At 38.3% G+C, this 15,008-nt stretch overlaps 1 protein-coding gene across 2 annotated transcripts in view; it reads right to left on the bottom strand.

Moving 5' to 3' along the window:
- CRIM1 (cysteine rich transmembrane BMP regulator 1) overlaps positions 1–15,008 on the bottom strand; it is a 212,441-nt gene that overhangs the window by 76,430 nt on the left and 121,003 nt on the right. The window contains exons 5-6 of one of the 2 annotated variants that reach the window (XM_065680091.1): positions 14,448–14,569; positions 1,687–1,869 (exon numbers count right to left, since the gene is read on the bottom strand). In XM_065680091.1, coding sequence (XP_065536163.1) covers positions 1,687–1,869; positions 14,448–14,569 — 305 coding nt within the window. The remainder of the gene's footprint in view (positions 1–1,686; positions 1,870–14,447; positions 14,570–15,008) is intronic. The other variant, XM_065680092.1, reaches the window with a different exon arrangement.

A 15,008-nucleotide genomic window follows, 5' to 3' on the forward strand; every position in this document is an offset into this window, starting at 1 on the left:
TTGCTCCGACCCAGGTGTAGGACCTTGCACTTGTCATGGTTGAACTTCATAAGGTTGGTATCAGCCCACCTCACAAGCGCGTTGAGGTCCTTCTGGATGGCATTCCTTCCCTCCAGAGTACCAACCAGACCACACAGTTTGGTGTCATTGGCAAACTTGCTGAGGGTGCACTCAATCCCACTGTCCATGTAAGCGATGAAGATGTTAAACAAGACCAGTCCCAACACCCATCCCTGAGGGACACCACTCGTTACTGGTTTCCAGCCGGACATCGAGCCATTGACCACAACTCTTTGTGTGCAGCCATCCAGCCAGTTCTTTATCCACCGAGTGGTCCATCCATCAAATTGATATCTCTCCAATTTAGAGAGAAGGATGTCGTGTGGGACAGTGTCAAACGCTTTGCACAAGTCCAGGTAGATGACATCAACTGCTTTACCCTTGTCCATCAGTTCCATAGCCCCATCATAGAAGGCCACCAAATTGGTCAGGGAGGATTTCCCCTTAGTGAAGCCATGCTGGCTGTCACCAAGCACCTTGTTGTTTTTCATGTGCCTTAGCATGCCTTCCAGGAGAATGTGCTCCAAGGTTTTGCCAGGCACAGAGGTGAGACTGACTGGTCTGTAATTCCCCGGGTACTCCATTTTCCCCTTCTTGAAAATGGGGGTTATATTTCCCTTTTTCCAGTCATCGGGAACTTCACCTGACTGCCATGATTTTTCAAATATGATGGCCAGTGGCTTAGCAACTTCATTCGCCAGCTCCTTCAGGGATTATTTGTTCCTAACAAGGAACTACAGGAATACTTATATTAAGCACACTGCAAAGTGTTTGAAAGTGACACTAATGATTAGATTCTTCTTCTCTTAGGAGGAGATTTGTGTTTTCCAGATAATTTAACTTATTAAGACGTCATTCCTAAGTTCACAGTTAAACACAGGGACCAGGAGTGCTTCACAGGCCTTTTGTCTATGGGGTGGCCTTAACCTGCCCCCCGCTGAGGCAAGATCCAAGTATAGAGCGCCAGCCCCACAAACCTCTACTGGAATCCTGGTCATATGCTGGCAGAAGATGCATTAAATATTTTCTAGCATAAGCAAGAGGATCAACATGAAATTTCCAACAGCACCCTTTTTAGGAGGACTTGCTGCTCTAGCAAGCAGAGCAGGCTGTCAATAGGGCAAAGGAGGAACACTCAGGTTTGATTACTACCCCATTTCTTTGCTATAATTGCAGAGAAGAGAAGGTGTAGCTGAGCAGAACAAGACTGGAAGAAGCAGGCTGCAGTGGAAATGTGTCGTAGGGCCACCATTACTGCTTCAGAGAAGCCTGTCTGAATACCTGGTGCAGAAATTAGGAACAGCTTGTTAAGTCCTTTGGGAAGAAGGTCCCCGTAGAAGTACGGCACATCTGACCATATCTAAGGAAGTTGTGACGCAGAAGGGAAACACGCGGAAACCCAAACAGCTCTATATAAAAAGGGCAGAGTGTCAACACCAGAGAAGCACTGCAAAGAACACGACAGCACACGCAGACACAGCAAAAGGGTAAAAATAAACCAAATTAAGGAGGAATCTGCAAACTCTAGAGGAACAAAATAAAGCACTTTGCTGATTTGCACTGAACAAGCATATACAAATGAAGCAGCACAATTAATAAGCAAATGGGATTAAAAAGATAGTGTACCTTCACACACTGGGCAGCACTCTCCTTCTGGCACATAGTACCTGTCACAGTGTAGCTCACCACACTGGGCAGAGAAACAAATGGAGACTCCACCTTGGCATCGACAAAAACGACATGCATCCATTCGAAACATGTCTCCATCATAATATTCCATGCTGTTAAATATGCAAGTTGGCTTCACTTCTGAAAGCAAGAGAGGAACAAAAAAAAAAAAAGAAAAAAACAACCAAGGAAAGCATTTTACAGATACTGGTGAGAAATAAACTCATGTTGCTACTGACAAGAGAAAGTTGACTTTTCTTTCATTTTTGAACTAAAATGATTTTTTTTAAGAACATAGCATATTTTACTGTCGGTTTCAACAATGGAAGAAAATAAAATGCTATTTTAAACAGGGGAAGTTCAGGTTAGATGGAAGAAGTTCTTTCCTGTGAGGGTGGTGAGGCACTGGAACAGGCTGCCCAAAGAAGTGGTAAATGCTCCATCCCTGGCAGTGTTCAAGGCCAGGCTGGACAGAGCCTTGGGTGACACGGTTTAGTGTGAGGTGTCCCTGCCCATGGCAGGGGGTTGGAACTAGGTGATCCTTTCCAACCTTAACCATTCTGTGATTCTAGGATTCCATGCATAATTAGAGTCTCCTTTTTAACAAAATCAAATACTGGAGGAAGGCTATGGCACAGGTATTTCTTCATAGGTGTTAAATATTTCTTATTCTGGATGAGACAGAAGCTACTTCAAATTTCAGCACATGAAGCAATGGATTGTTCTGTTTTCAGAAGAAAAAATTCTTATGTTTCTTAAGTATAATCCTCCTTTCTGCATGACTCAGTGCACAGGTGGATAAATTGCACTAAAGTTGTTCACATAATAGGGATATGTTTAAAGCAAAACCCAAACTTATTTTGTGACTACTTGATCTGTTATGTAGAATTGAATACTACTCAGTTCAAGCAACATGGAGCTGGACTAGTCAGCTCACACCTATACTCACCACAGAAAAACAACCTCAATTCTAATAAATATTTATGTGATCACTTTACTGTATATAGATGACTATTTCTTGCATGCCTTCATCTACAGCAGATCCCTAATGTTTAAGTAAGCCTGAATTTTTTTGAAAACTGAAAGTTTCTGAAAAGTCAAGTATTTTGGAATGGAACAATTTGCAGATTTAACCACCTGTTTAAAATTATTGTCACTTTTTTATACCAAAGAGGTTTGCTTCCAGAATAAAAAGCAGATCCACACGCCACGAATACAACATAAGGTTTTCTTGGAGCTTCTGACCTTGCAGTTACCCCACACATACAATTTTTCTTCCATCAGCAGAGTGTATTCTGTTCAATCAGCCCAACCGAGACACATACAATACTGTGTACTTCAGCAGCCCAGGGCTGAATCATTGACTCAAGACACCCTAGAAGAAATACTCCAAATTTATTTTCAGCTATAACACATCTCTTTAGTCATTAAGAAATCATGACTTCAGTTTCATCATGACATTACTGATTGAGTTAAGCCTCCTTCCTCTTCTGAATAAACTTTTTGGCCTTCTATGGTATTAGCCCAAGAAACCTGAAAACATTTTAATTTCTGAATTTTTTTCAAAGCAGCTTAAGTCAAAGAATATGTAGTAAATAGGTGTAGCTTTCCAGAAGCTAAAAATCTGGTATTCTCAAAAGCCAAAGGTTCTGCAAACAGGAAGTTATTAATTTTAGCAACAAAGTAAAAATTAAAAATATTACCAAACTGTGGATAAAACCATCAACTTTCATCACAGCTGAACTAAAACAGGAAATGAAAGAAAGCTCAATTGCCTATGTTGCTGATTTCAGCTAAATAAATGGAAAAGACTACTTAGTTACATGTGCAATGCCTAGCCACACAGGGCTGAAAAATGTGCCTGCTATGTAGTCAGGTGATTTTTCTTTTTGGGTTAGGGCTCAGTATCACATGGCAGATGAAAAATATTTATGGAAAATTCAGCATTTGCAGGTTCCTTTCCACCCATTACAATCCTCTTACTTCTGGGGTCTAATAACTTTTCACCTGGTTTACTCTTGACAATGATACGGGTTTTCTTCAAATCTCTAAAGCACTGCAAGGACTCTAGTATTTCTTTCCACATACACTTATATTTTGCTCCAGCCCCGACATGATCGTAAGCATTAGAGTTGAAACTTGGGAGAATCCTGACCAATGTTCGATTATAATGCGCCTGTTCTGTCTTCAAGACATAATCTTGACAGCAGCATTTAAAAAAAAAGCAAACGAGGGGGAAATACCACTGTGCTGTGTCAGGAAAGCAGGTATGACCTCATTAGAAAGCAATTCACATAAACAAACACTTGAGAAATATTTCAAGTTTATGCAGCTCAAGCTGTTAGTTTAAAAACCTTCTCAAAAAGGAGTAAGTGCCAACACAGTTCAAAAGGCTTTTAATCTATTGGTTCCAGACTTTACTGGTTTGATTGCAGCTTTCTAGATTTTTAATGATTTAATGATTCCCACCCCCTCACCCCATCCCCAAAACAGTAGATCTGAATTCCTGCCTAGTTTGAAGTAGAAATATCGTCTTCCATGAATTATCATTAATTTAAAAAGTATTCAAATAAGACCAAAGATGTAACTGTAAATCTGTAAAGCAAACAGTATGTTTTCTCCCTACAATGCAAACCACCACAGAATGTCACTATATGTGTATTTTTACCATAAAGATTTATGGTAGTGTACACTTTCACGCTAACTATTGACCTAAGCCTATAAATCCAGAGACAAGATTACTTTTGTTAGAATCATATGTAGGACTGCAGTCCTCAGATGCAGTCAGGCCAAAACAAGCACTAACCAAAGAACAGTAGCTTTAGATACTCATAGAGTGGAAGCCTAATGAAAGGGTAAGCACCATGCAGTAAAATTGTCATGATGCATTTCTTCCACCCATGATACGCTGGAAGATTCTCTCAGTTCTCTTTTTTACTTATGGCCAGAATAGAGTGAAAGAACATAAAGCCAAAATTAAATCAATGCATCTTTTCCGAAAGGCCAGTAACCATGAATTCATTATTCTGCCAATAAAGAGAATACAGGTAGACTTCCTCAAATGCCAAAGCTTCACTGTGTGACAAAGTAACCTGACTGAACTTCACAGCACAAAGTGTTTAAACATATCCAAACCTCAAAATCCTTTTTCTGAGGCGTCTGCCACTAAAAAACAGAAGGCATGAGACAGACCGTGGTTTTGTGAACATGAATTCAGTCTCTGCCAGATATCAGATAACCCAGTTATACGAGATTGATCTAGACGAAGCACAGACGTACAACTGCCCATCTGTGAAAGGAGCCAGGCCAGAGCAGACAGTACCCAGAACAATACAGAGTTTATACTGGCTGTGGAAGGATAGATAATATCACATCTTTTCTCCCATATAAACATGACTAAGATGGACTTGATTTGGCATTAAAGTTCCTGCCACAGAGTTAAATGAGAAACAGTGCTGCCACAAATTTAGCTTTACAGATCTCACAACCCAGCCTTTTTGTTCTAAAAGTCAGCATTGCAGTGAACCATAGAGCCCCATACTACAGACGCGAACTGATTACTTCAAGACCTTTACCTCCCATCTGAACTGCAGACAATCTGTTTTATTAAACCAACTTTCAAAGGTATTTCACCTTACTTTTCAATCTAATTAAATACAGTTCTGTTGGCTGAACTAGCCCAATATAGAACTTCTGTTATTGAGATTTCTGTAGTTTCCCAATACTTGTGGTTTCCTTTGATTAGAATCACAGAACAGCTCAGAAATAAATGCAAGTTTGCACTCCATCCCTTACGAGACAGTGCATCAGATGCTTCAAGCATTATCTGTCTTTATGAAAGTTTGGGCATTTTCTTTCATAGTATCAGAAATTCCAGCCCCCTGAAGCAGAAGTGAGATTCTGTTGTTTACAATTTTCCCTTGTTTAAAGGATTAAAAGGTTCATGACTGCAGCATACTGAAGTATTTGTACCAGACTCTTGGAAAGAACTGAAGCAAGTGCTGTGAACTTTTGATTAAATGAAAGGGAAGGAAACTGATAAACTTGAATCCTGTGTCCATATAAACAAAATACAGAAAAGCTTTCCGTTTTTCCAAACTTGTGCTGATAAGGACTTAAAAAAAAGTTTCATCAGAATTAGCCCGTAACAATATTAAGAGACAACGGACTGCACGCTTTTGTTTCCTTGCAAATACATAAAACCAAGCTAGTTAGAAAAAAAAAAAAATCATTGGGGCTCTTGCTCTTCAGGTTGTACTGCTTAGTGCAGTGTATTCCCTATTAACACAACTTCAGGACCATTCTCAAAGTCCTTTGGTCCTGCCTCTTTTAAAAAGGTCACCCAGAAACAGAGGTCAGAAATAAAACAAACCTGTACAGTTATTTGTAAATCAATGCAATTATTTATGCATGCATTGATACAATTATATATACATATTTTCACAGCTTAATTTTTTTGTGGTATGTGAGGTTTGTAAGGTATTAAAAGATACTTGGGATTGAAGAGGAAAATAAAATTCAGCAATTCAACTTTTATAGTAAGGTTTATAGCAGGGAAAGTCTGTATCATTACATTAGAAACCACTTCTACATTCATCTGCCACAATCTATATACAGAGTCAACTATAAACAGCAGTCTTAAAAATTTTCTGTCCACCTCAATAGTAGATCCCAATCCAACAATCTTTAGACAGCTTCAGAAGACAGCTCTTGTGTAGGTTGATTCATGTCTCTCTCACAGTAGACAAGACTGTAAGGTGCTCCCCATAGGGGCAGAAGACTTATTTCCAAGTCACTGTGTTAACTGGAGGTTGCGTCATGGCAAGATCCCTCAAAAGAGTCAGCTCTACCTCATACATCCCCAACTTAATCTTCTCTTTAAAACCACTGATAATGGAGAAACTGCAACCTGTCTACTAAACAGTTCCACAGTTTTAACTACTGTAACTAAGCTCAAATCATAGCAAGGGTAATTCGGGGAAGCAGAAACAGCTAAAAAAACAGAATGAAGTTTCCTAAGTTTCATTACTTTCCCCATCTTTAAGTCTTACTATTTTTTCCTTCAATGTACAAAATTGCTGCTAAGAGGACTCATCCTGGGTGTTCCTGCATCCATCCTCTCTTACAGATGAAATTTCAGTTTTTCTTCATCAGGTCATGCTTTTCAGTATTTGACTGTTTCTGTGGCTTTCCTTAAGGCTATCCCCCTTTTGTCTATACATCCTTCTGGAAATTAAGCAGTGCTACCTTTTATCCTGCAGTAGGTTTTAGCCCTGCCACAAAAAAAAAAAAAAAAAAAAAAACAAAACAAAAAAAAAAAAACAAGGAGCCAAGGCCACTGAGGGCCATGGCTGTGCTCTAAAACCCCAAACAGTGACAGATTTTCCTGATAAAATTGCCAAGCAATTCTTGGAAGCAAGCCATGCTCTTCATAACAGAGGAACATGTCTAAATCCCAGTAGTCTGTCAGTCTATCAAAGGAGAAAATGCATGTTGTCATCATTTTAGCCCTAGATATGTTACCAGGACACGGGCATCCGAAACAATCTCAGAACCACTAAAAGGTACTGGCACAGCCCATCATGCACTGCCAGTACGTCTGTGATAAGCCTCCAGGGTATATGAAAAGTTAAAAGTTTCAAGAAAAAGAATCCCCAAACCTGTAACACAGGCTCTGGTTTGGCATTTGTTGGTTTCTTTGAGAAAAATATTTAATTCTAACCTTGTCCTCTCCAAAGCGTTAGAAACCTTGTTAAAGTTCAAGCATCTTGAAATATCTGAGAATCAGAACATTACTGAAGACATGAGCTTAGAAAATTCACTTTGGCAAAACCATTACTACTTCAAAAACTAGATATATATTTTTTCCTTTAACTTTTAAAACCAGACAGAACTAGACCATCTGGCTTCTAATATTCTTTGTATATGACATGTCACCAGTTCCACAGTTTCTATCTAGCATCTTGTTTTTCATTAACTGATAAGAATGAAGAAAAGTGAGTTAGACTTTGTCCTTATGTTATTTAAAATTCAGTCTCCACTACCCACTGACTAACCCTCCCACGCATAGTGAACCACTGTAAAGGCTTTGAACTTGGTTTCACATCCAGCTGTGGTCCCAACAATTTCTACCGCTCCTCTTTTATTTACTTACATTTTATTTATTAATATTTTATTTACATGCAACTACAGACCGATTGCTCTTACAAGGATTTTTTGACTGTTCTTTTGACTGGCCTCCTGTTTTAAACGTAACTGGCAATGATTTGCATTGTTTCAGATATTTTTCCCAACTTGACAATGGTGAGTATAATCCAGGTTCAGAGGATCAACAAATTTGATGTGGTTTGGCAGACTGACGTGCTTTTTCACTCTACTAGACCAAATTCTCATACTGCTGTGAATGGTCATTAGCCATGATTTTCAAATAATGTTCAAATATTCTGACTGAAGGAAAAGTATGCTAACCCAAAAACTAAAACCCCACAACCACTAAATCACATCACCTTTTTGACATCAGATTATCTTCCTTCAATATTAACCTTCCATTTATTATTTACAAAACAGCTTGTTATCTTTTGCTCCTTGCAAACTGCATTTTGAAACTTGTTATTTTAAAGCCTTGTTATTCTTAAACAAGTGACTATTTAAAGTCCATAAAATTCTGTGGTTATGGATTCCCAGCGAGAAATGCACAACAACGTTTAATTAGGATGAGGACCATACTTCGGGACATCCTCTGTTATCACGGTCAAACTTATTTCTTAAGAGCATGCAGAAAACGAGTTTACTGAAAGTGCAATATAAATTCTGTAAGGATTAGTGCAATAAATAACAGGAACTCTATGGTAATTAGCTGATGTGTGTGAGGAGTTTCACTTGGACTGCATTCTTCCTTCTTTAGTGAAGGTTTTCCTTGCTAACCTGATAGTCCCCATTCAAATCCCCTCAGTAATTATTGATGCTCCCTCTAGAAACAGGTAATTCTCATTTCTCTTTAGAAACAGTGGAATCACCTTTGTCCTTTTCCCCACCATCAACTTAATAATGGAACTGAAACTGCTGTGAGGAGTAAGTGAATCAACAGATGAGAAGTGTGATTAAAGAGGGATTTTACTCTCTCCTCCAATGCAGTACCACTGTATAGAGATGGAGGCATGAAGAAAGTCAGGAGGCACAGAAAAAAACCCCCAAATGCCTCATTTATATCAGTGGTATCTCCTTGAATGAGGAAAAAAAATAAAATAAAATACAGAAGCAGTTGTAAAACCCAGGTTACATGTCACATCAAGTGAATGAGCTTGATGATTTAGGAGATGTCTCTACTGCCATGTGATCACCAGTACAGCCTAAAACAGCAGCACAGAAAGTGTCACCATCTGAAGTCCCAGGAAAGGCTGCTAGCCTTTCTTCTCTGGACCAATGTCAGTTATTTTTATGTACGTATCAGGTAGTCCCATTTTCAATGGCCAGGGCAACAAAAGTCCACACCTCATGTCTAGGGGAAAGGGGTGTGAAGTAGGGCTGCAGAGCCACTCCTGGCAAGAGTGGACTCACAAATCACAGCTCATACATGGCCATGGAAGAAAGAAGGCTTGTCCCCTCGACCCTGGATCACATGGATACATTAACAAGGACCACTCTCACACAGGCGATTTACCATCAGAGACTCTTTTAAAAGTAGCAATTGTATTCAAGTAAACTTGCTGAAAAGTGGAAGCCCTGACTGACAGCAGAAAGCAGCTGCAGGATGCTTGGTAATTGCACTTTCAAATTTCTAAGGCAGAGCTCACAGTCAGTATATGCTTTAGTGCAACTTACATTCAAGAAACTCATGCATCAATACCTAATTAGGGAAAGGCAAGTCTGGATACTCTAGTTTCCAAACCCTTCTACTCTTGCTGCATGTACAGCTTGCAGTCTCTTTAGATTCACTTCTTCACGCTTTAAATGTAATACTGAATCAATTCTTTTTTTCTTACAAGCTCTTCCATCAGAAAAGGCAGCACCAGGATTAGCAGACAAAAACCTTGGTGAACAATGTATTTTGGGTGGATCAGAAGAAATCTAGAATTAATTTCTGTAAAATGCATGATTTTGGGAAGGACTGCCTCTTGGGAATCTCTTGCTCAATTTTCCCCAGATTAATATAATATGCAATCTAAATGGAAAGCAGATTTCAGGTAAGTGCAAGTAGGGAAACTCCATGGCAACTGGAATAACCTGCCTTTAAACAAAGCAATAAACACTCTCAATTCCACTGAAATGTATGCTCTGTTACAATGCACTGGAACCACAAAACAGGCAAAACCTCATTTTCAGTTTCACATATTAAGAGGAAATTATTTGCTAAAGATTTCCCATGTTGCCATATTTTCTCTATTTACTTCACACTTCTCAGAAATGAGCACATCTGACTATGGATGTAGCTCTTGAAAACTTCATTACTGAACACCATTACAGCAATTGCCAATTCCCATATGCAACTATCGGTGAGGTATATATAGCTATATCAGCTATGCCTCTAGTTAGACTATTTGATGGCAGCCAGATTTAAATTTAGCAATTCACAATTCTTTCTCCTTCAGGCTACAATTCTGTCTCATGCACAACCTCGGGCTTGCCCTGAGGGTCATCAAGGACAGTAAGATTAGGAGAAACAGCCAGCCAGCATCGTCTCAGCAACGACGACTGATGCAGTCATATCACTACTGCATTGTAAATCAGTGTCTACCAACAGTTCCAGAGAGCTGCAAGGTTAAATTTACAAGTGAAACAGTAAAGACCTTTTCTGACAAGGGAAAAGGAGCAAGAAACAACAAAGTTGTGGTAATCATTGTTGTCTGAGCTATTATTTTGACATCCAAAGACCAGGCAGGGTACGTTCTGGGATGCCCCAAATATTCATACTGCGTAAATCGTGACAGAAGAACTTCATGCATCAAAAGGGAACTATGACTTGACTTCTACCACAATCTAAACAATACAGAATTATTTTATTTATAAAGATGCGTTCCTTGAAAATGAAGGAATCAAGCATATAATACATGCCTTAAATTTGACCTTTTTAACTGACTAAACTTTGGGCAAGAACTGCATTGTAACAACAGTAATACCTGTATGTTAATTGTAATGATGAGTTCTTTTGACCACAGTGGTGTTTCAAAAAGCATAAATTTATGTCTTCAGTTAACATAACAGTTTTATTTAAAATACTCTTATATCTTGATATATTCACAATGATAAGAACATCATACAGAAATATTAGGAACATCAGCTCTCTGTAATGTACTTTTTTTTTTGTCACCAATGAGAAGGTTTTTCTCAGCACTTAATTATTTCTTGTATTAAAAAAAAAATCCAGTCAGAAGCTCAACCCATGAAAGTTTAAACAGCCACAGACAGTTGGTACTTAACAACAAGGCTCAATTAAATCAAAATATCAGGACCATTTCCAAGGAGAAATAAATGTTTTTTTTCCATGGGAAATAATGTCTATAAAATTATATGGTTTATATATATGTACTATGAGGAATAGCAGATTAGACATGATAGAACGCATAATGACACACTCAGTATAACTCTGAAGCATAAAAATTTCCATTTTGTAAGTTGATATTTTATAAATGCTGCAGTATATTGATTTATTGCTGTATATATCATCAAGCAGGAACAACAGCTCCATGACCTGAAAAGAGTAACTAGTGTAGAAGTTCCTTTTGATTCAGATTAATACACTTTTCTAAGTCAGACTAACAAAAATGATTTTTAAGGTCCCTCCATGATCTTTAAAGGTCCCTTCCAACCCAAACCATTCTGCAAAAGCTAGTTTGAGACAGTGTGTGTAACAAAGATAACCACACAAAACCTACAGATATATCACAGAACTCCTAAATCAGTTTCATATTAAATCCAGGAAAGATATTTGTGAAACAATGACTGATCTGTCACAAAAATGCTGACAAACAGGACATACTAAAGAGCCTCTACACGACATGTATTTTGCTGCCGTCATTCATTAACTACTGCCTCAAAACTAGCCGATGCTGTTCTGAAACAAAAGCAGACCTCTTTCCTACACAGTCAAGGCAGCCTACCCATATCCTTTCTGAACATGCAGCTCTGCATCTATCTCATTAACACATACTTGCAATAAATACTGCAGAAGGCTGGCCTGCGTTAACACTCTGCACATCATTAGGGTTACATAAATACACAATTTAGTTACCCCACAATACACAAAATAGATTTTTTGCAGTCTAAATACACTTATTCATAATGGATGCCATTAAGGTAACTCAGATGATCAGTATTGTTCCTGACTGCTCCCGTCCACCTCCCCAACAGAATTAATTAATTCTAACATTAAATAGATACCATACAGCAGGAAAACTATAATAACATGACTGTGCAGATGTCCTTTTTATTCCATCCTCTTGCCTGTTTTCAGGGGTTTCCAAACACAGAAGTAACTAATGGAACTTGCGAGTAACACTGATTACAAGTTTCCCACTTACCATTGATAAATTCATTAACTTGTATTTGGTTAAAACACACTCTTTAAAAAAAGCATCCAACCCTAAATTGGAAAGGATGAAGATAAAATTCAGCATCTTCCCAGCATTTGGGCAACAGCTAACCACCCTCACTACTGAGAACAGCATGTCCTAGATCTTACAGATTTGGCTCTTGTTATTTTGATGGAACTTTTTTTTAATGAAGTGAAGAAACTGATCTAAGCCTATTTTTTTATTATTTTCTCCATCTGTCACTGGTATCTACTGTATCTCTTCTGCACTTGTCAGTATTTCAAGACCCTTTTAGAAAACAGAACTGGATATTATATTCAACTATCAGTCTCACAAAGAGCATTTCCCCTCCCCTCTTCATTTTAAACTGACAGAAGTAATGGTAGGGATGTTTTAAGGACATCAGATGAGAAAAGATTATCTCTTCCTACAAACTTTGTTTTTCTCCAATCTGACCTTTCTGCTTGCCTGTCATATCACCTTCCCTTCAAAAACTCCTATTTTTTCTTCAAATTTACTCTGTCTTTGCAGGCTACTAAGTTGAAGATTAGGAGTGGGAAAGCCTGAGAGACAAAAAGAAATCCTGATCCAAATCCAGGTTGAAACTTTGGAATCCATTGCAATGAGCAATAAAGAAATGATGCATAGGGCAACAGTGCTAAGACAGTCCAAATTCACTCTTAGGAATAAAAAATTAATATAATTCCTCCTTGGAAACAGGATATTAAAATTACTAAAGGCAAAAAAAAAAAGGCCAATTTAAACAGCTTCATCTAACACCTGATATATATACTGGAACAATTTTGGTAACAGTACCACAAATAACAGCAATGTTAGCAAGGTTAGTATCTTTGAGACTGTTTTACACCAAAGATATCCTATCAGGAAGATATCCTATCAGAAACTGGCTTCACATTTCTTGCTCAAAATATAAAAGTAAATCCTGAACTAAACATTGTATTGAAGTGTGCCACACAGTTAAATTCATAAATGATACCTCAATAGAATGACATGAATATGAAACGAAGGAAGGTGATTATTACACTTTAGTGTAAAAGGCAGCATATAAACAAGAATTAGGTAAGTTGCATTCAGTTCTACAGTAGCTACAATCTTATCCCCAAATAGTGAAAAAATCTACCTGAAAGCTAAAGAACCTGTGATTCTTCCTGATGCAAATTCTTTTATCCATATGAAAGAAGTTAATTTTTATGTATAATGTCCCATTATATATGCTAAGCATTACTTCTGAATCAGCATCTGAGCATTTAAAATACTGCTCTATGTAAATATCACAAACATTCTCCTGGGGCAGTCTGTCTCATTGTATGTATGTTTATGTGCATATGCAATGAAGAATGTAAAATCAAAAAGCTATTTCAAACCTATGATACATGCACCACTAAAGATCAATTATTGCTGAATAAATATAAAAAAAGAAAAAAATGCAGTGAAGGAATTTTGCTAATTCCCTGTGTCACAGGGAAAATTGCATTAGAAAGAAATTTAGAAATTAAAGAAACACAACTTACAAATTACAATCTCCCACTTAAGTATCTTCATCTGAACTTCCGGTTAGAATGACAGAATGGTTTGGGTTGGAAAGCACCTTAAAGACCATCTAGTTCCAACTCCCTGGTCATGTGCAGGGACACCCTCCACTACACCAGGCTGCTCCAAGACCCATCTGACCTGGCCTTGAACACTGCAAGGGATGGGGCAGCCACAGCTTCTCTGGGCAGCCTGTTTTAGAGCCTCACCACCTTCACAATAAAGGCCTTGTTCCTGATGTGTTATCTAAATCTCCCCCCTTTTAGTTTAAAGCAATTTCCCCTTGTCCTATTGCTACATTCCCTTATAAGATGTCCCTCTCCAGATTTCTTGTAGGCCCTGTTTAGGTACTGGAAGGCTGTTATATAAGGTCTCCCCTAAGCCTTTCTTGTCCAGGCTAGAGAATCCCAGGTGTTCCAGCCTGTCTTCACAGCAGAGGTGCTCCAGCCCTCTGATCATCTTTGTGGCCTCCTCTGGACTCACTCCAGCACCACGTCCCTCGCGTTCTTTCTAACTGAACTTAATTCAACAGTATTATTTCTCTTAGATCTTAATAACATGGTAAAAATAACCAAATGCTCAGCATTTTCTACAAATAGATAAAATCCTCCTCCATGTGCAAGAGAAAGCTTCACGTACCATTGACACATTCAAAGACATCACAGCACTTGCCAGGTGTTCCATCTCCACGTGAGACTATCTGGGGAATGGAGCCTGCCTCGCACATGGGGAAACCACATAAACCAGAGAGACATTCGCATCTGAAACCAAAGAACAGTAAGGAAAACCCCATAAATAAATGAAGCCACTTATAAAGGGATAGAATAAGCAAGAGGAAAATAGAAAGCTAGAGCACAAGTTCCAGTACTAGCATATACATATCTTAGAATCATTTTTTATTAACCCAACAATCAAGGTAGATAGCTTATCAACCTGAAGGGTCTTTTTAACTATCTGAACTCTGATTGGTGGTCAAGCAAACATGGAAGTGGTACTATGCAGTATCAACACTTCCCTAGTGCTGTATTTAAAAATGTAGAAAACCATGGTTCCATATTGCTTGAAAATAACTGTAGCCTCCAGACTTGCAAAATTTAGGTTTCTCCTCCAGTTCTCTCCAAAAAAATCAAAACTGGTGAAACACTAATATGAGTAACTCCATTCACTCATCAGGGAAGTGTTCTCTCATTAGGAAACTGT

The sequence above is a fragment of the Lathamus discolor genome, chromosome 5 (genome assembly GCF_037157495.1).
Source record: "Lathamus discolor isolate bLatDis1 chromosome 5, bLatDis1.hap1, whole genome shotgun sequence".
NCBI classification, from domain to species: Eukaryota; Metazoa; Chordata; class Aves; order Psittaciformes; family Psittacidae; genus Lathamus; species Lathamus discolor.